We start from the raw sequence: 25,534 nt of genomic DNA on the forward strand, positions 1-25,534 counted from the left end.
CAGTGAACCGGCAGGACCCCTCAGCCATGGCCGCACCCACAGTTCTCCCTCCGTGGGAGCGTAGCGGTCAGGGTCTCAAAACCGCTCGGGCTACGTGCCAGCAGCAGGATCGTTGCTCCGCGGTTCCCAACGGAGCATCGCAGGGCAAGTGGGGACCCTGAAGCTCTGACCCAGCAGCAGCGCTCGATGAGGACTCCGCTCTTCCTCACTGCCGGGGCATCACACGGAGCTCTGTATGCGCTCGCAAGGCGCTGATCACACCAACAGGTCCCGCCCTCTACTGACCTGGCGTCCGACCGCGACCGCAGCCTCTAGCTGCTGCCACACGGAGCCCTGAGGTGAATCGTGCCCATGCCGCGGCCGGCAAAGCCCCCCAAACTCCGGCGTTTCACGTCACAGCAGTCCAGGATTTTCAGGTACCGGGGACGAGACTTTCATGTATACGCGTCTCGATTCTTACGTTTCGCAGCGGCCTCAGACAGGATAAATAAATGCAGGATTTTGAGATGGTGCGGGAGCTCTCAGATTAGGCAGCCATCTTCACTGGGCGCAACAGCGAATCCTGAGTACTTGATTTTTTTTTAACATGGGGAGAGTGGGGCCATTTTTCCCACTCTCTCATGTATTTTAATGTGATTTTGAACTTTGTGTTTCTTATGGTTATGGAGCCTGACAAACTCCATAGGTATCCTCTTTTACATTGTGTCACACAGCACCTTCAGTGCAGTGGCACATGGAAGTCTTCCAGATTTCCCCAAAGTTTAAATACCTTCTCTCGGATAAACTTCTGTTTCCCAAAGCAGTAAAGTGAAATTGACTTTACTTACACGTGTAGGTTTCTAGACCCAGCACACACTATCTTACAATAGGGTGCTGGAGGGGTTACTTAGTATCCCCTTTGTCTAGCTTCTCATGTAACATTTTTATGTTACCCTTTCCTCGACGAATGGCTGGTGGCAGTGGTTTACGTTTAACTACTGTGGTTTGCATTTACCGCAGGCAACATTTGCAGCTGCAGTAAAGCACCCATTGTACAGGTCCTTCTTGAGTTTTACTCTGCATGCCAAACCAAGGTCTGGTCACTTTTTCGCTTTGTCTTTGGCAGGATTCACAAGTGAAGTCTGCCTCTGGCTCCAGGGTGTCTGGCGGGGGCAGGGCATGAGGCAGGTGCCCGAGGCTCCCTGTGCTTAGTCTCCTAGGAGACCCAATGCACTCTGTGGTGATTGGCTTGCTAACTGTCTGGCAAGGACAGCCACCCTGCTGGGTAACTGACAGCTAGGCTAGAATGAATGGGAGAAACATGAATAAAAGGCAAGGTTTTTTGCTTGGACGACTGGACGAAGGAACTGAAGAAGAACTTGAAGAGGATGCCTGCTGCAACTCCTAGACCGTTGGTTTGAACAGAGAAGCCCTGCTGCTGTGCTGAAACTCCAAACTCGTATAGACAGAGAAGCTCCTGAAAGGACAACTTCTCCCCTTGAGTTGTGGGACCAATTAACTCCAAAGTATGCCACCTGGACATCTTCTCGAAGCTAGTTGAATTTCCATAGAGGTGCTGCTGGAAACCGAATAGCCAGGGAGAGGAACACCAGATTGTGTGCGTTATTTTTAAGTTGGACAAGAGCTCCAGGAAGATCCTCTGGACTCCCCCAGGAAGCAGGACTGACCGAGCCTGAGCCTCCTCAACAGTGTGCCGTACCCCAGATGCATGGAATGTCCCTTTCGATAGCCAGGAACCGCAGTGTTGCTATTTGCGGTAGTCGCGAGGAGCTGAAACACCAAAGTGCCACTTAATTGAAGATTGCCGGTTGCGGGCGGTGACCATCCCATTGTAGTGCAGGAGTCCCCAGAAGTCCTCCCTCTTGTCCCTCTTGTCCCCATGACTAAGGCCCAGGTACAGTGAGATCTGCAGAGCTGCACAGTAACATGAGTCATCTGCTGCACTTTTTCTTCAATCCAAAGGTACAGTAAAGTTTGAGAGAACATTCCTCTTACTGTAGAGTTGCTTGCATCTTCTACTACTCACAAACCTAAACAGCTTGTGGCCCTTCATTGATTCTTATTTTCTTCGAAGACTTCTAAAACATTGTGCAAAGACTTTTCTACTTACCTACCAGAAGTGTTTCAGCTCATATAGACTTTTGTCCATTGACTTTGACTTAGCATGTTATACTGAATTACTCTGCTTAGGGGATTCAAAAGTATTAGCCTGCTTAAGAATATTTGCAATCTTTTGTGTTCTAATAACCTTTTCCTTTGACCAACTCCTAAGAATGTTCTAAATGCTACAGTAAGATATTAATATCCCCAGCACCCCAGCTATTGAAGTCACCTGAGGGTGTAGGTTGTGACTATGGGCCATCCCAAAACTGTCTTTACTGATTTGGAAATTAAGAGTGTGTATTTCAAAGTGTATTTGAGTGTTACTGTTATATTGTTCCCATTTGAAGAGGGTTTATTCTAACTGACGGAAAAACACATGAATAAGTGTTTATTCAAGACACTTTGTGTGCAAGTGTTTATTTGAATACTTGTCACTGTGAATCTTTGTTTAACTCCCCTACAGCTCACATTGACCCCTCTTGAGATAAGCCTGGGTGCTCAACACATTACCAACATGTGTAGTACAGACGTACACCAAAGGTTGGGTTCCAATTGCCAGGAGTTCAGGGTTGTTGCAGTGCACCCAAAGGGTACTGCATACAATCTTGCCTAACACGACTCCTAACCCGAGAAAATTGGTGTTACAGCCAGAACCATGACCTACATGGAGACAGTACAGGTTGTGGGGATGCAGAGCCCAGTTCCAAATTCCAGGTCTGGACATGATCTGGAAATGATGTCCCTCTTGTCAAAACTCTATCCTCAGTTCAGATGTACACTTGTGGGAGCCCAATGATAAAAATAGTTATACCAAGGAACATGGGATCGCTTGTAGCGAGGAGCTCTGAAGACAAACCTGGAACCAGGCTTCCTTATGTGCAGGGCACTATGTATTCCGGAAGACTCTCTCCTGGACTTCCTAATGCAAACCCACATAAATGAAATGGAGTGGGTTCTTTGTAAGGACCAACTCCTACAAGATCCTATAGGTTAGTAGGGATTCCAGTCATGACCTGCTTGAACAGTGCCTACTGAGAACACTGAACTGAAGAACAAGGCTGTATTGTGCTGGCACAGGAGCCAACTCTTGAACTGGGAGCCCATCCTGTGCATATGTAGTCCATTCATGGAATTTCCAGAGCAGACTGTAAAATAGAGTTCAAACAAAGCTGCAAATTGTGGATGTTGTTGATATGATATGATAGGTTATTTCTAATGCACTTAATACCCAGAGGTTTCTAAGCGCGGACCCGGGGGTCGAACCTGCAGTGCTCTGGGTCGTCTTGTTTCCAAGGTGAGCACATTGTCCCTTAGCTATCCTCCCGAGACATATAAGCGTGCACATTATTCTAGAGTCTGCCGTCCGTTCACTAAAACAGCATGCCATAGAGGTTGAAAGCAATGTTGTTACCAGATTTTTGTGGCTGCATTTTTTGTGAGACCATGACTGAGTGGAGCCTAGGATGGTCTACTGCAGCTCTCTTTCAAGTAATCAGCTACCATACTGCTTCCAGTGGTTGCCAGACATTTGGTCGAAAGAAATTCGTCGACAGGACATTTGGTCGAAACCATTTGGTCGAAAACCAAATGGTCGAATTTTTTTTTATTTATTAAAAACCCTTTTTTTCCCTAAACTACAACCTAAAAAATATATATATAAATAAAAAAAAAATTGACCATTTGGTTTTCGACCAAATTACGTCGACCAAATGTCTTTCGACGAAATGTCTTTCGACCAAATGTCCGGACAGCGCTTCCAGTTTGTACCATCACCTACGAAAATATAGTTGATGTGCCATAACTGGTAACTGATTTTATAAGTAATTGAGAGCATTTGTGTTTGTGCTCTCGAGTGTTGCAGGAAGCACAATGAAGTCTCAATTTTGTTTGATGACCCAACAGAAGCAAACAAAGGAAGATGTATATGCTGTCCTGCAAGCCAAGCAAACAGCATCCTACATATAATGGGAACAGACCCCTTTGACCTATCCAGCTCTCCGGATCCCTCCTTTTCAGCGGTCACCTAATAAATTAAAAACCTAATAACATTTGAAAACCATCATCAGGCTTTAGGGACTCATAAATCATATAACACCTCCCACCAATTACAATATATATATATTTTTTTGTATTCGCCCGTAATCGAGCATGATATCAGTTGATGGCTTCCGCCCTAATAGCTCCCACCGAGTGGCATAGGTCTCACCACACCCATGGTGTTTTTGTGTCATTTATGAGCAATCCCATAGTGCTTTCTAGTTCGTACCGGTTTGGGCAATCATAGGGGTGTCATAACTCCTGCCAGCGCAGGGTGCTTGCTCCGAAGGTCTATCAAATATCAATTAGTGTCAAAGTAAAATGGAAAGGGTTTTTCTACAGAGTCTTCTAGATAAAGAAAGTAATGGACCATCACATACTGGAGGTGTGTTCTGTCTTTATGTATGATCATATTTTATTTACGGATCATTTCCCTTTAACTTTATTTCTCGCAACTCTTCAACATGAGTTCAGTCGCTTCTACTTAAACCACAAATATCACGCATAGCCACCATCCGACAGTAGTCTCCCTTGCATTCTTTTCGGTTCTACCTGTGAAAGTAAATCTGTGGACATGAGCATTTACTATGATGAATTTTCACCTTCTCCTATCAGCCCCTGTTCTAGCATTTTAACTTCTTTCTTGTGTTATTACTTATTCATAATTTACAGAAATAACCAAGCATAATAGTAAACAGTCTGTTTAGGACTTCTCTCTTGTAATATATTGAAATCAGTGGTATTTGGATGCATTGTCCATATCTCGACCATGCCACAAGCGCAGTGTGCTTTCTTACTACCATGATAGATGATCTATTATTGCAAGGGTTCCTATCTGAGTTGGCATCATTGTGCATTGTGTTGATGAACATTGCACTCCCATGAGAACATGTGGAGTATAATTAATTGATGTTCTGCCTACAGTGTGACAACTTGAAAGCTTAGCCACCAAGGAACAACATTAGGTCTATGCAACTAATTCCAGAGTACCATCTTTAACTCAAGTTAAGCATTTTACTCCTTTTGAAACGTTTTCAAGTATATTTTGAACTTGGAAGGCAGTGTTGCAAATGTCAATGATGAGCATATTTGTATTTTTTGCAAAAACACTGGACTGTGAAAGGTTTTCTGCAACACATTATGACCCCCTTAATCAATTGGAGAACCATTCATACAATATTTGGGGATTATTCAAATTCCAAGGGTGGTCATTATATCTGCTCTTTCCATTCACTCTTCTTCAATTTATTTTGTTTATTTATTTATGCATTTGTATAGGGCATCTAACCCGTGGGCATCTCAGCGCAGGTTACATCTTAGGTAGTTCAACAGTTAGCAGGCAAAAGACAGTTACTAAAAACAGGTAGATTTTTTGTGTCTTTCGGAGCAAGCTGTAGGACGGTTTGGCTCTCAAGGCAGGAGGAAGGGAGTTCCAGAGCATGGCTGCAGGATCAGGGAAGCTGGCGTCTCCAGATTTGGCACGCTTGAACTTAGGAGTACATAGGCAATTGGAAGTTATCAAAAAGAGGGTATGATGGTTCTCTAGCATCTGCATCTCCATGATAGCACTCACTGAAATAGAGAGGTCCGCTCTCCATGACTGGATCTCATCTGGAAATACACAGTTTGTGCCAGCACAACACATCAGCTTATCCACCGACCTATGCCCACATGGTAGACACCAGGACTATCACGACCCCCAACAAGATGGAGTGTTGATGGCAACTAGGCCACGCTGGTGGATGGAGCCACTAGCACAGCATGCATATTGAGCAGATTTACTTGGCCAGATTTGGAGGGTAGAGGACCGAGGTTGGGTTGGTTTAGTGTGTCCAGGCATGAATATGTGTGTCCTCCTATTTGGCACCTGCACACTCTCCCTCATATTCTCCCACTGCTGGACGGTGTTTTGAAAGAAGGGACACTGAGAGCAGAAATGGGTGCTTTCCCTGAAGTCAGACTATGTCCATGCTTCATCTGTTTGTGTAGTACCGTGGTTCCCAATTGCCTTCACTGGTGTCAGACATGATTTGCTCATCACTGTGCCTTCCTTCTCATCACTGGATTTCCTTCAGCAAGCTACATTTGCACTATGCCAAAGCTTATGTTGACACAATCTGGTTTCAATATATCCCCCATCCCTCCAGAAATGTGACAAGGGATATATTTGCCTGCATTGCCTCCCCTGTCCGGGCAGGCATAGTTGCAGAAACATCTCTGTATCATCAACATTATGTGAATCTATCTTTTGCAGCACTACCCCTTCCACCACTTCTCTGTCATCTCTATGCTGCCAGACAACCCCTTGCAACCTTTGCCTGCTGGCTTTACACCACTGACAGTCCACCTTCAGGCTTGAATAAGAAATTGTCCAGTAATTGCTGCAGCGTAGCCACAGATGGAATGCCCTCTGCCTGCAGTAGGACTGCAAGGCTCTTGCCCCTCACCAGACATCTCACCTGCACCTTTCACCACATCTGACACACATACAAACTACATGTATTCTTCCAAAGGCCCTGCATTCTCCAACACCTATACTGTGGCAGTTTCCAACACACTACTGTAAAGCCAGCTCCACCACCATCATGCCCTGTACCATTGGAAAACCTCCCATGTTTTGTTTCCTCTTCATGAGCCATGCTTAAGTGTCTCTCACAGAACAGGCAGCTCTTGCTGTGGTTGTGGAATCTGGCACCTTTACAGCAAACAACAACAAGAGGTACACCATTCTCCTTCCAAGATCTCCACCTGGAAATGTACATCGTTGTCCGCTTAAAAAGAGAACCTTGACATTTAACATGGGTGAAGAAGCCCTCACCTTTTTGATTTGTATTAATTTATAATATTATGCAGATAATTCCATCTCTGAAAAGGGTGGTCTGTTGATTAGATTCCCCTTTCATGAGCTCCATGCCAAAAGCATAGTGCATACCTGTGCACTGCAGCATTAGTAGCCTGATTGTGGTGGCTACACTACAGTGGCACAGAGCAAGTTCAGGTCACAGGTGCCCTCTTGCAAGCTGAAGTGACAGCCAAAGTCACTGCAGCACAGGGGTGGCATTTAAGATATGCACCCCTATTTCAAAATATCATGATTATCAGTAGCCCATGCTGGTGGCAGGGTAAACTCAAACATTTGCCTTCCCTGAGGGCATGGTACAGGGCAATGATCATAATCATCGCAACCACATCAAATTTGACATTACACATGTGTCAGCTACTGTGATCAAGCTTAGCAATGTTAGGTAATGTGTATTCTGGCCAGATAGGTATGTTCTGCCAAGGTACATGGGAGAAAATGGAATTGCCATGCATCTTCTTTGATCTCTTTGTGAGGGTAGATAACACCCTCCCCCAGAGAAAGCTGTTCAATCGGAAGCTGTTCTGGGTCCAGGAATAAAAAGAGCACACCCATTCAGAAGGAGTAGCCTCACACCAGGGTGCTGCATATCAAAGGGGACTTTGACCCTATTGGGAAGGGAAGGGGCAGGGTTAGTGTAGTCAGATATGGTCTGCCTTTGCTTCCTGTGCCCTCCACTTAGTTTAGCACAAAGCACTTTGAATGTGATGTCAGAAGGGAAAAGTTCACTTCTTTAAAGAACATGGATTGGACCGCTAAAACAGGATAGCTTTAGTCTAATCACCTGTGAACTTTTACCTTTAAGATAAGGGCTTTCACACCACATATTTGAATCATCTTTTGGACTCTAGCCCTTCAAGAAGATTTTATTGGGCCTCCGTAGAGTTGATCAACACGCCTTCCCCACATGTGACTGTGAGATGTGGTGATTGGAGGTTTTTGTGGGAACACTTGGTTTTGGTTGCTTTAGGCAGCAAAAGCTCTAACGTGCAAATGGTTACCAGTGTGTCAATTTATCATAACAATTCCACAAATAATGCATTTTTTCACAAAGAATCACGTGCTTTTATCTTGTTTAGGAAGTTTGCAGGTACGATACAAGCTGAACAAGGAAGAACCCACAGTGTTAACGGTAAATTCAGCAGACTTTTCAAAGAGGCAACTGCATCAAGTCCAGATTAACAGGGAGGAGAAAGAACTCTCGATTCAGGTAAGCACAAGAAACAATGTTTTAAATGTTTAGATCCATAGACTGTCATAAAAGAACGCAAACTAACCAATTACCTTTCAAATGGGTTTCATTTACATGTGTAGACCAGACAAAAACAGTTTGGGTTGTCCCACACGTCATAATACTTTAACCAACAAAACCATGACAGTTCCTGTAAGTAATTTCTGGCTGGTCATTTGTCCGTTCTGTGTATAAAAAAATATTTTAAAAAAAATAAAAACATAACGTTTTTACTGCTTAAAGATCAGAGTATTAGAACAATTAATAATGTTGGCTTTCCCTGGAACCAAAATCAAAAGAGGGAGACTGGTGTGATTTAAATCAATTCCCCAAAAAGTTGTGTGTAGATGTTGCCATTGCCTTCGTCTGGCAAATCATAAAGTAGGCTTTGGGGTTTGAGGAAAGAGTCGAAAATGTGGATGAAGGAAGGGAGATCATACTCAGTGATAGGGCAGAACAAAGGCTGGTCAGGTGGATGACACAGGGCTGATGGAAGCAACAATCATGTATGGTTGCAGTCAGTGGGCCAAAATCACAAGTGTCGTTACTTTTGAGTCAAATATTGTACTTTTAATGTTTGGCCTGTACAACTATATTAATGTTTTAGTGCAGAAATGTCAATAGAAATGCAAGCATCTTTAAAGTCATGGGGGTGTGGAGGCATCTTTTCATTAAAACGTGTGTACACCAACACAACACAGATACCTACATTTCAGAAAATGTTTGAACATAGTTTTAACTGGCTCCTCTAGAAAGAATTTGAAAATGGTCTCTACTAGATGACATCGGTTGTGTATAATTCACAAACAGGTAACCGATACACACGTCACAAGATGAATAGGAACCATCTTTTATACACTACCCCCAAATAATTCTGTGCAATTCATGCACATCTTTCTATTTTTATTTAATTTGTTATTTATAACGTGCTTAATACCCGGAGGTTTCTAAGCACCAACCTGTGGATCGAACCTCTGTTGCTCCTTGTCATTTTGCTTTCAAGGCGAACACTTGCCCCTGAGCTATTCTATAAATAAATATGCTTTCAAACCTCATATATAAACATGCTATCAGACAACGCATCAGAAGAATAAACCATGCAGCTTTCCATTCACTATCAGGGGACGTATTACATACACTTTGCACGGGTTCACGTGCAATTGTGCACACATGGCAATAGTGGCCAATTATACTCTTTCAATGTATTTTGCATAGGAAAACCCTTGCGTTTGTGTTAATATTATCTGTGTTAGCACTCGTGCAAATTTTGCAATACTCTAAACACATTTTTGTTTAAATACATTGTTTGCACTGGGACAGTTGTTGCAGTAGTGCTAATACAAACTTGTACAAAGATTGCTTGAACGTGTCTGTAATTTGGCTTAAGGAAAGAGAGCGCCCTATACATGGCACATGTATAGACAACATCAACACAATCGAGAATCTATAAAATAGTGAAGGGGGTTTCACAAAAACAGAGAAAAATCCAGTGGCCCTGCACTAACATGTAGTATCTATTGATCTTTCCTTGTACCTTTAAAACATATTTTGTGGAGAGAAAAAAAACATTTACCTATGTGTGTTTACTTTTTGTATCCGACTGTAGGAGATATTAATGGGGAACAATTAATTTGGGGAATCCTCCCAATCAGCGCCACACCAATTGAGAAGATTTGGATTCTTGACCAACTCTGCTTTTGACTCATATAATACCAAAGTACACCTCCACTTCCACAGTATAGAATCCAACAACCAAGCCGATGTGCAGAACAAATATAGATGTATTAATACGTAAACCAAATCATGCTCACACTATAGTTATCAGAATGCATACTACCCCACTCCGTGGCACCAAACCTTTCCTTCCTGACAAAACTTCAATTTACAAACAGGCTAAAACCACCATTTAATTTCGATTATAACTGTAATTCTCATAGCATAAGACACAACCACGTGTACAATTTTCATTTTGACTCTTTTGTGCCATCTGATAACATGTAAAAAGAAAACACAGTTCGAAAGAATACTTCAGGGATTTGGGTCACTCATAAGAATACCCCTTATGTAAGGATAATTATTGCAACATCCTAGAAACTGACAGTACAATTGTGCTTTACAATATAGGTGGCATGGGGTCTAATTTAAATAAAACATACCACTTTTCTATTGGGCAACACAGATTGACATGAACAGCACTCTTTATTTCTAACCTCCCTGCACACTTTCCCTTCTAGCGAGATTCTGGCACAACAGCATTACTTAACAAACTCTTTTGAACAGATGGGGCATGCACTCTTCATGTGTGGTAAGCCTGCACACCCAAAAGGTGTGCTGCTACGTTGGTGTCATGGACTCTTTGCCTCATCATGTATTCTGGCAGCGTATTTGTGATGGTGAGGTCTGGATCATTGATGGAGTGGTCCTGCTTCTGATTGTGGTAGAACTCCTCCAATGCCTGGTGTGCCACCAACTCCACATGGGTACACATAAGGACTGCTACGACACTTGGCATGTGTGCCAAGGTGTAAAATTGTGTCTTCCTGTCATTCACCTGTTCCAGGGTGGTGGGTAGGGCAATATGCCATGACACATGTTGCAGGTGGACTTCCAGCTCCTGACTGAGCACATTTGAAAATGTGGGCTGGGAGATGCCATTCAGTGTGCCCGCGATGTTTTGGAATGTGCTCATCACCAAGAAGTGCAGGACCGACACCACCTTCACCAAAGGTGATATGGCTGTCATGATGCTGATCCTGATTCCGATGACTAGCTGGGTCAGGGTAAGCAGTTCAGCAATGTTCTGCTTGTTGAGCCAGTATGGGGTAACTGGCTGTCTTTGAGAGTCCATGGTGAGGTCTTGACCCAGAGTAAGTGCACTAGCCTTGTATTGTGTCTCCTCCTCGTCATCCTCCTCCTCCTACTCCTCTCCTCTGCTTCATGTTCCTTGTGTTGATCCTCCAGCCCTTGTGCAGCTCAATGTTGAGCTGGAGCAGCTGCATATCTGTGTGCACAGAGGCCAGTGGCTGCATGGTAGCGTTTGGGTGTGTGTCTAGGAAGGGGTGGCCCTTTTGTTCCCTTCATGTGTGCATTGGTTGCACCTGGGTGCATTGGGGGCACCTGTGGCTTAATTTCCATCACCTGTTTGCATTTACATCCTGCTTTCAGATGGAGGTATCTCTGCTATGGTTTTGCCAGTATTACCGGAAAACCAAGGCAGTGTTACCGCCATTTTCTAAACTTGTGATTAGCTGGTAATATCATTTTGCCAGGAGTACCGTTGCTGCAAATATGTTCACCATTAATACCGTTGCCAGTAATTCAGTCGGTGGATGTCTCACCAACTCTATTACTGGCACCGGAATTACCGGTGACTGTACTTGTGGCAACATGTAATTCGGTGGTCAAGTGAAAGTGGCAGTAATTTTCTTTACTGCCACTTTCATCGTGTACAGCCTGCCTCACGATGACACTCTGTAACTTTATCATCACTTGGATAGATGTTGGAGATTTTGAATTTCCACAAAGTCAATGAAGTGTCAGTTGACTATGTGGGAATTAATTAAATTATTAATTATTGAGGAAATGCTAGGGATCTACTTCTATATGCCCACCCCATCAATGTGGGAAATATATTAAATCAAACAGATCTAGACCAATGTTTATTTGTATGTACTTACTTTAAATCACTCTGGGTTTATGCTCAGGAAAAGTCATCAGGCCTCCTGGGAAGCATGGGGACATGGTTTGACTAGCCCTCCAGACTCAGTTATGGATGGCCTCCAGCATCAATCCCTATGTTTGCATTCCCTTATCTCTGGTTATGGATTGCCCACCCTCTGCTGTCCATCTTTTGCCTTGTCTCATTCACATCTCTTTGTCTCCCGTACAATGTTGGTTCTCCCCCTTTCACATTATGTGTCTACTTTTAAAACCCCCTAATCACACCCCAAAATCTCTAAATGATGTGTTGATGGCTCATTGGCTTATGATTGTAATAGGACATTGTTCTTCCCCCTACAAAAGGCCTACCCCTTCCCTTTGATCAGGTTTCCAAGCCCCATTCCTAAGAGTTCTTTCTCTACCCATTTGAAATTCCATTTCTGACCATCTCGGATATGAATTTAAAAATCTTCTACATGGCACTTTTCTTCAATTTAAAGATAAGGGTGGCAATTCATATAGTTCTAAACTGACCATGCCAGTTGCAAGGAACTGTGCCTGATATTGGCAATTGGTTGCATGTGCAAATGGACATTTTTTGCAAATTTACCATGAAATAGCTTAGTTAAAATCGTGATGTTTCAAAGACAATTATCTGATTCAATAAGATACCATATTCCTGACTCTTCATCCGTAACATTTTCTGAAAAGCTACAATCACATTTTACAATCAACTCTGGTTGGGTGTTCTATCAAAACATAGCATGGTTCCTATGCTTTCCAAAGATGCCTGAACCATGTCTATATCTATTATGGTTCCCCATTTTATGAGCAATTTATGATTCTCCACATAATCATGTGGTAGCCTTTTAATACACACATACATTTCACTGGATTAATTAAACCATTTCTTCTTACCAAATCCATGTCTCATTCAGTTGGGTCACGTGTGCTGAGACCACAAAAACAAAGCCCTCTAGCCTGTAATTATGAGGATTTTTGCCTAACTTTCTGCAGGTGGCTCATCATCTTGGTAACTAGAACGTTTCAGTCTCCTTCTGTCCTTGGCTGAATGTCATGTTTCTGCTCGCCTATGCCTGCAGTGATCGTGGCAGACTTTCCATGTGCTTGAAGCCTGTCTCCCTTTGCCATCTTCTTCAGTGACATATAGCTTCTATGTCATTCCCTATGGCATCTCCATGTTAGTAGCAGTCAAGCATATGCAAGCTAAATGTATGTATATATTTTTTTGATGTATTTATTGTGTTTTAGCCAAGAGCAGTATACAAGAATCTTGACTTTTCACACATTGAGTTACAAAATAGAATTTTTTATCAAAGCAAATAAAAACAAAAATTAGAAGAAAATAAAGGAAAAGTAAGAATATCAATCACTATAAAAGACATTGGATGAATTGTTTAGTTTCTAATAAATCCAAATCTCTTAAGAAATTAACCACCTCAACTGTGAGAAGCCTATCATTTCCAGATGACATTCTGTCTCAAAAAGTTTTAGAGTCAAGGGCACGGTTATCATGTACAAACCTATGGAATCTTTGATATCTCAGATTCCTAGTGCCCATGCATTCTGAACCCAAATTCTCAATCGTTTGTCTCTCCATTTGATCACACTTGTCACAGATATCTGAGGGGTATTTTCCTTTATCTCTGACATGCAGAACTTCTCGTGTATGTATTAAATTCAGGCAGAATCTTAAGAATTCCATTCGAGTTCTTGAATCTGATGATCTCTTCAAGTATGGTGGTACGATAGATCTTGGTTTGTCTAATCATGTGAAGCATAATGATAACTTTGTACTTCTCATATTGTCAATGGTTCGTATCCAGTCCATTCATTTAAGGCACTCTTTCACTTTCATAGGATTTTGCAGTAAGTTTTCAATATTTGTTTCAGCATTATGTAATTTTCTATCACAATTGGCTCTAAGAATATTCAAGAATCAATTGTCTGAAACTCTGCATAGATATTGCAATTTCCTCATACAAAGTGGAGGGGGGGTCTAAGATTAATCTGTGCATTGCAATCCATTTCCTTTCCAAATATGATAGTAAATAACATAAGCCCAGCGCATATCTTATACTAACCATGCGAATACAACATGGAATTTCCAGTGATTTTTTTCCAGATGTTGGCTTCTATTTTCACCCAATCAATATCAAAGGCATGGAAGTTCTGTTCAATACCAAAGATAATAATTGGAACCACCTTGCCAATGTAAAATGCTATCATAGGAACAATAGAAAACTTACAATACTGTAAACAAATTCTTTTCATTTGTGAACCCAAATTTATAATTTTTAAGACTAATGTTTCCAATAGATATTTTTTAGTTGAGAAGGCAGTCACCTTTGTGCCAAAATGAGTGACTTCATTGATGATTGGGATAGATTGAGAGCCCAGGTGCCAGGTGAACGGCTCAGCCTTTTTCATCGGATGTTTGAAAATCACTATGTTTGACTTCTTGGGATTGATTTGCAGATCATTATGAAGAGCATATACTGAGAAGGCACTTAAGATGCGCTGTAGACCGATCTGAGTATTGTTTTATATTAAATATCATCGGCATATGCATTCCAATTGCTTTTCATGCAGACAACCTGCAGGCTAATCATGCCAATCCCCTAAATATATCAATTATTGGCTTCTTGCGGTTTCAGATTTAGTGAAAGATATGAACACAGTGATACATATATTTATCTCTCCTCTTGCATACATGGGTCATAGGCATGTGCTTTGTGTTTCTAGTCAATAAATGAGTGCATGTTTGTGTAACTTCATGAATGGATGCATATGTTCTTCATGTCTTCTACATCGTGATGTCAGTGATGAAGTCAGTGATCTCTGGCCTTGCAGTCAGTCAACTTGCTCGATTGAGGTCAATTCCATTTCATCCGGGTCATCGATTGGGTATAGTCTGAACAGTTGCCTGAGTAACGTTTCTCAAACCGGCAATGCATTGAAGTTCTATGGTGATGGGCCTAGGAGTGAGGCATTTCTCTACTTGCATGCATAGGGTCGCGTGGGGGCATGATGGTCAGATTATATCCCCCATCTATGTTGTCTTTATATTATAAGATATATTTAATTCCTCTGGCAATTGAGTTTTATTTTTCATTTGTTCATAGTTTCATCCCAGCTTCAAACTGTTCACACCTCTCCGCGGTAGCTCTCTGTTTAAGCAAATCAGCACTTTATTGCATCTGTCACCTGTAATTGAAAGTAAACCTGATTTATTTTGGCCTTTTTGGAATCATGGCACAAGAAGTTTTCCTTTTCATGTAATGTTCCCTTTTCTGCAGACAATATTTGAGGGCTTATCAATTGAAAGTTAAAGGATGGTCTTTTTTGTCTGCCAGTCAACAGTGTGCTTTTAATATTCCTGTAGATTTGGGCCTAACTTTTAGTCCAATGTAGTACACTTATACTGGGGTGAAAATCCCCCACAAATCCCCCTGTGATTGTTTATCTCACGTGGAAACTGGTGTGAAAGGGCAGGGGAAAGTGTGGTTGTTTTTCAATAACCAGCGACAAAAATGTTTCTTTTGATGGAGAACTTCCCGTTCTCTCTTTATCCACCAGTAGTGGGTGTTCATGCTTCCATCCAACTTTTGGGATTTCAGGGAATAGAAGGAAGGTCCTTTCTTTTCTTTCCTGGTTCCAGGGGTCTTTTTGGACTACTCTTTATCTGGTGCCCAGGCTGGAAGGCATTTGAATTTGTTTTTCTAAGAGAGGAGTTAAAATAGTTGTTAAGAAACTATAGTTAACATAATTTCCCCAAAATGAATTGCATGTAATTTTAAACATATTGTTTGGTTAGAGGAACTTTTAAATTACTTACTCACCAGTTCTATCTTTTGGTTTCCATCTTGGGTTTTAACTTTACCTTTAATTCCTCAAATGGTTCCTCGGATCAAAATTCTGTGGGCTCCTCGGTCACCCTTAAAGCTCCTCTAGGTTGACAGTTTTTTTAAATGATTGATGTGGACCCCACTTTCTTCCATCTGCTCTCCTGTTGGGATGCATATCTTATAAGCAACAGGCAAGATTGCATCCACAATCTCAAAACTACTACATAAAGACAGAAGGAACTCCCCTTCCTTGGTTTGGTTCCTCTGAAAATTGCAGAGATAGACCATGTCACCTATCGCATACTTCTTTTTCCTAATCTTCAAGTCACTGTATGCTTTCATCCCTTCAGCTAACTTCTCTTAATTGCGCTGGGCATACGCAAAAGTGTGCTGAGGTGTTTCCTTACGTTCTCAATGTACTCATGAGTGGTGGGCGTGCTGATCAGCATATGCTCCTGAGTTCTATGGAGCAGATGCAGAGGTAACAAAATGTTTCATCTGGTCTTCAGTTTGAATGGAAGACATTTTGGTTGCAGAAGATGGTGTAGACCTAACAGCCATTAGGAGAAGCAGTAATTGAATGCCCCAACTCGGTCCAGAGTCACCCTCACAATATTCTTATTGTATCTCTCAACACCTCTGGCAAAAGCCATGTGGTAAACTATGTGGAATGTTTGTTTTACCCCAACAATCTCCACCATTTTAGTCATCACCTCGCTGTAAAATGACTTCCTTTATCCAAATCAATCCTTTGTGGAAAACAGAAACAAGAGAAGATCTGGTTGATCATTAGTGTGTCAGCTGTTTCTGCCTTACAATTCAGGGTGGGACGAATTTCTACCCACTTTGTAAATAGGCATGTTACTGTCAACATGTACTTATTTCCTCTAGAGGAGAGAATCACTGGCCCAATGAAATCCACTTGCAAATCTGACAAAGGAAGTGTCATTCTCCTTTTTTATAGGGGGGCTCTGTGTGTGGGAGAACTAGGCAGGATTTGAGCACACATGAGACATCCCTTCAGATAGGTGTTGAGGTCATGGGTGATATGTGGCCAGTATGCAACTTCTCACAAGATTTCCAAAGTCCTGTGAAAACCCCTGTCACCGGCAGTAGCCACCTCATGGGTGTGACTCAACATCAGGCTCTGGAATCAGGTGGATACCACCCAATGGTCATATCCAGATAGTGATATCCTTACCAACAGGGGTAAGGGCACCGGCGCTGGCGCCGGTAATCCCTTACCGCCCTACTACGAGTTTCTTTTGCGGGTCCTCCCTTAACGCCTAGTTTTTCCAGGCATTAACGACTGGACCTGCAAAGGGACTCTGGAGCTGGAGCAGGCAACTTGCCCCTGTGCCTACTATGCTGCCTCTCCCAGAAATGTTGTGTCAAGCCATGCCCCAGACCACTGACCTATCTCCATTCGCACCCCATTATTGCTAAAATGACCTGCATGGTACCCCCCTGAGCCCCACCCCCCTGGACCCAGAGCCACCCCTCTCTGTTGAATTACTGCTGCCCCATTCCCCACATGATTGAAGGCATTTACATTCCCACTTAGGGACATCCTCTAAGGATCATACCTGTCTTGGCCCATTCACCCCACCAGAGCCGCTGAGGAAGGGCAGGAGGCCTCTCGCACCCGCCTCACACGAGACGCTATGGTGCTGCTTCAATGACGAAGAACAGAAGGTAGATGCTAATCTGCCTTCATCCCATGCCTTTGCCAATTCGCATTTCCAGCCCTGCGCCCTACGCCACATTTGGCTGCTGAATGAGAACCCGCCAATCAGTATTCCGCCCGCAACATGGGACTGAGACAGCTGTAATAGATCTTAAGGCCCAAATAGACGAATGCAAAGACAATGGCCAAGCAGCCATACTCCTCCTTCTGGACCTATCAGCAGCATTCGACTTAGTTGACCATACCGTCTTATGTAGCCACCTTGACTCTGCAGCCCATTTCTCAAAAGAGGCTATAACATGGATCAAGTCATTTCTGAGTAACCGGACTATGAGAGTCTTCGCTCCTTCAGCCTCAGCAGATCCGATCCCTATAACCTGCGGTGTACCACAAGGATCTTGTGTGTCACCCACCCTCTACAATGTTTTCACAAAGCCCCTCTTTGAGGAAATGGATCATCTTGGTATCGCCTACACTAACTACGCAGTCGATACCCAGATCCTCCTCCCGCTCTCAGGAGTTTACACCAAGGATCTGGCTCTAGTGAACAGAATCTATAGCATCGTTCAGGCATGGATGGCCACCCACAGCCTATGCCTGAACGATGATAAAACCGAGCTTATCATCCTAGGCACGCCAACATATATATCCAAACTCAGCCCTGATTATGCCAACTTCATTATTGATGGGAACAACATAAAAGTAGCCAATGAAGTGAAAACCTTAGGATTTTACCTAGACGCCACCATGAACTTTGCCAAACAAGTTAACTCTCTAGCCTCTGCTACGGCATACACATGCAAACTTAGAGCTAGTAAACAATCCTCTCCACAGACAGCTGCATTACACTTGCCAGAGCCCTTATACTATACAAATTGGATTATTGTAACGAACTCTACATTGGGGCAAATAAACAGACCATTCACACAATTCAAGTCCTCCAGAACAATGCCTTGAGAGCAGCACTCAAGATTAACAGAAAGGAGCATATATCCTCTGTAAGAAGAGAACACAAATGGCTTTCCACTTTTGATAAAATTCAACTTAAGATCGTCTCCCTCACCCACAAATGCCTCAACAATAAAGCACCACCCTACCTCATGGACAGGATATGTAAAAGAACCTCATCCAGACCAACAAGAACAACTAACGCAAACTGCCTCCAAGTTCCGCGCTTCAAACTCTCCACTATAGGAGGACATAGCTTCCCAGTCAAAGCTGCGCAGTTATGGAACACCCTCCCCCATGACATCAGAGAACCTCAGCCCTTCGCTAATTTCAGACAGAACCTAACCAGGTGGCTGAGAGCCAATGACATTTAACTACTCTAACATGCATCACACTTTAGATGCACCTCCCTTGACACTCACTCTCGGCTCCTGGAGCTTACTTACTATGCGATTGAAGCTCCGTGCGCAGCACATCATCCTGACACTGCTGACCCGATTTGTCACACTGTACATAACTGTATATTATAACCCTATGACTATGTTTTTGACCCTGACCTTACCTTGTACATACCTGCCTATTGTAACATTGTTGATGTCTGTATTTTTTCTACTTACCATGTACCTGTAACTAAGTTGAGCATATCCTTGTCTGTTTGCGCCCTGATGCCCCAGGGTATGGTGCGCTATATAAATATAAACTAAACTAAACTAAACTAAACCCCCATTTCCCCATGCTTGCATACATTGCATTGGCATACTGTTAACTGCCTCCAAGGACTCTGACCCATCTTCCCTTACAGCCACCGGTCTGGTTGCAGGCGTGCTGGGTGGGCCTTGGTTCCTTGGTGGCCCCACAGGTGTAGGCGCCGGGATGGCCACAACCTCCTGTGCTGCTCCCTTGTTCTTTGTCCCAGCATTCCTTGGTTTCATGCCACTCGCTGCCTTCTTCCTGCTTGCCTTGGCTCTTTGAGTCATGGCCCTCTTTCTCTTCCCCGCAGGTTCTTCTTCCTCTTCCACCCTTTCTTCCTCCTCCTGTTCCAACTGTTCCTCGCTGTCTGGGTATAGTAGTGGGGAGGTCGGCCCTTGGCTTGTTCCTGATTGCTCCTCTTCTCCTGGTTGTGGTATCATAGCCTCCATCCAGTTGGGGCCGTGCTTTGCTGCTGCTAGCCTTGCCATGGCCATAAATGATTCCAAATCCATTCTTCCTAGCCTCTTTCATTGCTTGAAGACCTGTACCAGGCCTTTGGCTGGACCGGTCTCCTTTCCTAGAGCGGGTCGCACCCAGCGAACCCCGTCTATGTCTGGTGAGCTGCTCCTTATGGCCTCTTACTACGGGTCACGCTTCAGCGAACCCCGTCTTGTGGTGGCCTGTCGTGGGAGGTGGATAATTCTGATTCCTCCACGTTCAACTCCGCGTACCTTCCCCCTTTTTGTTGTAAAAAAGGGGGGAGTCAACGGGAGTGTTGCGGGCTTGCCGGATCTTTTTCGTGCCCCCCGGGAATAGCCCCGCTCTCCGTGACACCCTCGCCGTCTGTTTTCACCCCTTGCCGGCTCTCTGCCTTCTAAGTGAGTGAGGCTGGTGTGCCGAGTCTGTAGTGTGGCGTATACCTGCCCCAGGGATGGCCCCGCTCTCAGCCGATCCCCTTGCCGTATCGCTCACCTCTTTACTGGGACTGGTCTTCCCCGCGCCTCCAACACCGTCTTGCCGAGCTGCTGACTTCTGGATGCTGCCTCTCTGCCGCCCGTGAACTGTCTCAGCCTTCAATCGCAGCCCGTTGTTGCCAATCAGCTGATGCAATGCGCTGAAGGTCTGGTGAGCTGAAGTCCGCTGAGTCCGACATTCTGCTGCAGGCGCAGTCCCGGCGACGTCCGCCAAAGCTCCTCCAGGCAATGCTCTGCAACGACGCTCCACCAAGCAGTCCTCTGTGCCGCCGAAGTCCTTTCTGCAACAAAACAAAGTCCTCTGTTGGCAGGCGGGCATCCCACTGCAATTTGCGGTACCGTTATGAGCACCTTCCCCATTCCAATTGAGCCCTAAGGGGGCTCAAATGGGAATGGGGAATGGCCCTGGTGATTGGGGAATTACCGGTCCCGCCAACCTTGGAATGGACCGGTAATTGCTCCATTCACCAGGGCGGAGTCAGAACGAATTTGGAGGCAGCCATGGCACTATTAGCGCAATGGCGAGCTCCAGCCTTGTAATGAGGCCCAGTGTCATTTATGATCACTGGTTCTTTCAGTTAGTGGTGTACCACAGTGAGGATGGCTTGATGTACCCCATCTACTCCGCCAACTTACTATTTTGGGGTCCTATTTTATAACCAGCAGGCGGTTGTGCAGTATCATTAACCCAGGCATTCCCTATTGTTGGGTGTCTTGACCCACGTTCAAGTTATTATGCTGCAACAATTGGGGCTGTGGGCTCAAAAAATCCAAGATGGCCGAAAAAGCCCACATTGCGCCAGAATCCAGGAAAACCAGGCAGTTTTTGCGCACACCAAAATAGTCGCCTAACCTGCCATCCACCAGTGCGAGCGTGGTGGGCCAGAAGCGCCATGAGTGAAACGTGGTGCCAAAGGAAAAACAGTAGTGCCTGTTAGATCAAAAAAGCGCTTTGAAATCACCTTTGTTTCTCTGAAATGCAAGCTAAAAATGCCTATTTTAAACATTGTAAGATATTCAAAATCTCACTGAACACCAGCAGACATTTGGCAGAATGTGGTCTTGTGTGCATACAAAATCTGGAACAATTAAGAGCCCAAAACAATGTTTATAACAAAACTGTCTGAGCTGTGGATGTCAGCAGCTTAACTGAAATTGGATTTAAAATCACTAAAATCGAAATGTTTAAAATAAATGAGTGACCTATTTTTGAGTGTCACATAGGTTGCAACTGTTTAAAGATCATAGTTTTGAACTTAGAATCAGCGTTCTAGCTGCATGTGTAGAAATTGTAAGTTTGATTTGAATGAAGAAAAACTGGAAACAAAAGTGACATTTGGCTGAAGCCTGGCTTGAAGAGATTGAATTCTGCCCATCAACTACCCCCGACAGGAGTTGAAACTTGCACAGCCACTGCATTCGCAGGCCTGGCAGCCTTCTGCTGTTCCCACCAAAAGGAGATTACACCTCTCTGATTGAATCAGGGGAGGAGCACCTGGGAGCAGGGAAACAGAACAAAGAGCCTTCCTTGGCTCAGGCAAATGTTAAATTAGGGGGGGTCGTAAATGGCTTCATCTTGGGAGAAACTGGGAGGAGAGGTGCCTCTGTGAGCAACCTGAGTTGGAGGAAGTGGACAAACCAGAAATTCCACCATGTGCTTTGGGAAATCACACCCCTCTGGGCCAGAGCATATTTTTTTTTTTAAAGGTGGATAATTCATAGTACAGACTTGTCAAAATTATATAATTAATATCATTATTCTTGTGATTTTTCTGTGCACATTTTAAAAGGTGTTAGGACTCTGTGGTATGTTCTGGGGGATAGTAGCAGAAAATAAGGTATTATTCCGAATGTCTGTATGTTAAAAATCTGACACTTTATCATCTGATGCCCATATTCCTTGTGCATGTTTGTGTAAATTCTGAAAAAGTTTAGAGGTTGTGTTCTTGATGAAAAAGGCAGAATTCTGTCATAGGTGGACAGAACAACTTACAAAGACAGGGATCGGATGGTTTGGTGCTACAGAAAATATGTTAATTGGACATATAATATTAGAAAAAATGGTGCATAGATAAATATGTATTTGGATCAAAAATAGATTTGGGTGCAAATTGACAAGGGGAGTGTTCTTTCTGTATGCCATAAAATTAATGCCTGATGACACTCCATTCCTTCCCCCAATCAAGGGAGAGAGGAGAGCTTGGCCAATGATAAGTTGTGAGGGGCAGGCTTAGTTATGCCCACGCACACACCCATTTTCAAAACACATAAAAAGAGACCGCTTTGGACAGGCAAGACATTCACTTTCCACTTTCTTGCGAAGCATTTTGCCGGACAAGACAATATCCAGAAGGACCATCTCCAGAATTTAGAATCCAGACTTCAGAACTTTTTCAGCAGTGCCAAGAACTTTTGCCAGAACCAGAGACCAGACCGCTGTGAAGTGTAGAGCTGACACAGAGGGCTGTGACTTCAGAACCACCCGCCAGGAGTCCAGTCCAAACCTGATCAGACCTTGACGGCCTATTTCAAATTTATAGTGTGAGTACTCAGCTAGAACTGTGCCAGAACCAATCTTTTAGTCTAAAATAATCTGATTCAAACCATTTTAACATGTCCAGAACTATATCATAGAATTGTGTGTCCCTTCTCCGATTTTAAACCTGTAAAAGTGTCATTTTGCCATTTTGAATCATTATTTAATTTCTGAAAAACTACCTTCATAAAATCGTCCATAACTTTGGAATTCCTTATAGTTATTCCGTAATTGCGCTCGACGCATTTGGAAAAATTCCAGCAAATTGAAAAATTAGCTCCTGTCAAACATAGCCGTCTTTTGCTTGAACTGCTAAAATTCGTTTTCAACCTGCTAATCCCTCATTGAGCATTGCCAGTGTGACTTGAACTAATCTTAAATAGCTATCACCTACCCTGAAACTCCTACAGGGAATTAAAATCATTTTATGCATATTTTTCCCTTCTTTGCAAATCACATTTAAAGTATTTTTCCTGTGTTTTAAAATCAAACCTGTTTTCCTCTAAGATCGCTGGGGGGAACTGGAATTTTGCATTGCATTTTGTTTGTATTCCTGAAAATTGTGTGCTCCCCTTCCATCTCCTTCTATTGCATAGGGGGGGAGTGAATGGCCACAAGCGGAAAAGTGAACATATTATCTCTTGTGAAACCCCATCAGTTATTTCTGTACTGCATTCTTTCCATCCCTGTTTTTCCTTGAAACCATAAAAGCATTATCAGTTACCTTTTCCTTCCTATAACAACTCCTAAGTAATTAAATAAGCGTACAATTGTAATATTATCCATTGTTGATCGCTGTCATATTCTTAAGTGTGATATCAAATATTAATTTATTATAAAAGTGTGATATATATATTGTTTAATTTTTCCAATACATCTTTTAAATTGCAAAACACACCTACTTCTTAGCTCAGCGAGGTCAGGGGGATTCAAAGAGAGAGGCGTTATAAAAGGGTTTATCATCCAGAGTATAACTTGTCATCAAAATATATAAATAAGGGCTTCCCTTGGGCATCCCAGACGAGGCACTGACTTAGTGGGATTGCTGAATTGAAGTCATTAACACTATGCCACACACTAGTTCTTTTTCCCTGTTATTCACAACATGGTAGGAGCACCCATCCACATAGAGTGTGATTATCCCCTGACAAGTGTCTTCTTCATAGACCTTGTGTTGGGAAGCTAGGCAAGCCTCCACATTGTTTTTTGTTATTCCAGTTCCATCCTCGAGACGGTTTCTTGAGCACAATAATGCAAGTCCACCAATCCTTGTGCTAGATGAATCTTCTTGTTTTGGCCAGACCTGATCTCCACAGGAAAGCCTTGAGTGGACAGAATCCAGGAAGTAACTCTGGAATTCAATACATTCCCAGCCCATATTCTGTCACTTTGCAAATACTGAAAGGGTTGGTGAGGAGTCTCTACAATGATGTAATCCCCCTGGATACATGGGCAGTGGTTTTCAATATCCATACCATTGCCAGGTGTTGGGAGTCTTGACCCACGTGCAAGTAATCATGCTGCAACATTTGGTGCTGTGGGCTTAGAAAATTCAAGATGGCGGAAAACCCACATGTGCGCCGAAATCCAGGAAAGCTGCGCAGTTTGTGCGCCCACCAAAATGGTTGCCTCACTTGCCACCCACCAGTGCGAGAATGAAAGGCCGGGTTGCCATGAGGGAAATGGGTTGCCAAAGGAAAAACAGTAGCGCCGGTTAGCTTCAAAGCGCTTTAAAACCACCATTGGACTACCCGCACAGTAGTCTGAAACCATTGGGAATGGCAATGCTGATTGCCAAATGCAACCTAGAATTGTGGGGAATTCATTTGTTAAATCCCAAAAATGGGTGCAGTACCAGTACTCACCACTATCCAAAAGCCGGCGTTTTAAAACCACCCTGTGTTTCTCTGAAGGCAGGCTCAAAATGCCTATTTTCAAACATTGCAATATGTGCAAAATATTCACTGAACACCAGCAGACATTTGGCAGAATGGAGTTTTGTGTGCCTACAAAATCTGGGAAATGAAGAGCCCAGAACAATGCTTATAACAAAACTGCTAGGCAGTCAGCAGTTTAAGTTGCACTGGATTTAAAGACACTAAAATCGAAAATGTTTAGATTAAATGAGTGACCTATGTTTGGTGTCACATGCCTTTGTAACTGTTGAAATGTCATAGTTTTGCACTTAGAATCAGCATTCTAGCTGCATGTGTAAAATTGCAAGTTAATTTAAAAAGCAACAAAAAACATGACAGTTAGCTGAAAGTCTGGCTTAAGGAACTTGATTTTGCCTGGCAACTACCCCCATCAGGAGTGAAACTTGAGTCACAGCTGTGTTCCCAGGCCTATCTGCCTTTTGCTGGCCACACAAAAGAATCTACCATCTATCTGATAATTGAATTACCTGTACTCTGCAGGAGAGTGAACAATGCAACTCCCTTCACCCAGGCAGATGGTTTATGACGGGAGTCGTAAATGGTCGTAAATGGAGCTTCCTCTTGGCAGAAGCTGGGAGGGGCACTGCCTGTGAGAGCAAGCTGGCTTGGCAGAACTGGAAAAACCAGAATTGCAACCTTGTGCTGAGGGTAAACCACACCCCTTTGGAGCCAGAACACAACTTTAAAAAGATGGATCATTCATAGAGCGGACATGTGAAAATTGTATAAATGATACCATAATTCTTGTGATTTTTCTGCCCACAGTTTAAGAGGTTTTTAGAACCGGTGGTATGTTCAGGGGGGTTTTAGCGGAAAAGAGGATATTACTCTAAATGTGTGCATGTTAAAAATCTGAAACTTCATCAGTTAATGTCCCTACTCCCTGCGCACATGTATGTAAAGTGGGGTCAATGTCAGAAATGGCAAAATCAGTTAAAAAGTGAAATATGTGCCATTTCTGAATGCAAGTTCCTAGAAACAGCAGATTTGGGACAGAGTATA

The 25,534-nt window shown here is 43.3% G+C and overlaps 1 protein-coding gene across 2 annotated transcripts in view; it reads left to right on the plus strand.

The window, feature by feature from the left end:
* The window catches only part of LOC138489128 (contactin-associated protein-like 5), a 1,755,478-nt gene that overhangs the window by 1,689,770 nt on the left and 40,174 nt on the right, over window positions 1-25,534 (plus strand). For both annotated transcript variants that reach the window (XM_069616764.1, XM_069616763.1), the window contains exon 20: window positions 8,080-8,210. In XM_069616764.1, coding sequence (XP_069472865.1) covers window positions 8,080-8,210 — 131 coding nt within the window. The remainder of the gene's footprint in view (window positions 1-8,079; window positions 8,211-25,534) is intronic.

This window comes from Ambystoma mexicanum, chromosome 9 (assembly GCF_040938575.1).
Source record: "Ambystoma mexicanum isolate Mex_15411 chromosome 9, UKY_AmexF1_1, whole genome shotgun sequence".
In the NCBI taxonomy this organism is placed as follows: domain Eukaryota; kingdom Metazoa; phylum Chordata; class Amphibia; order Caudata; family Ambystomatidae; genus Ambystoma; species Ambystoma mexicanum.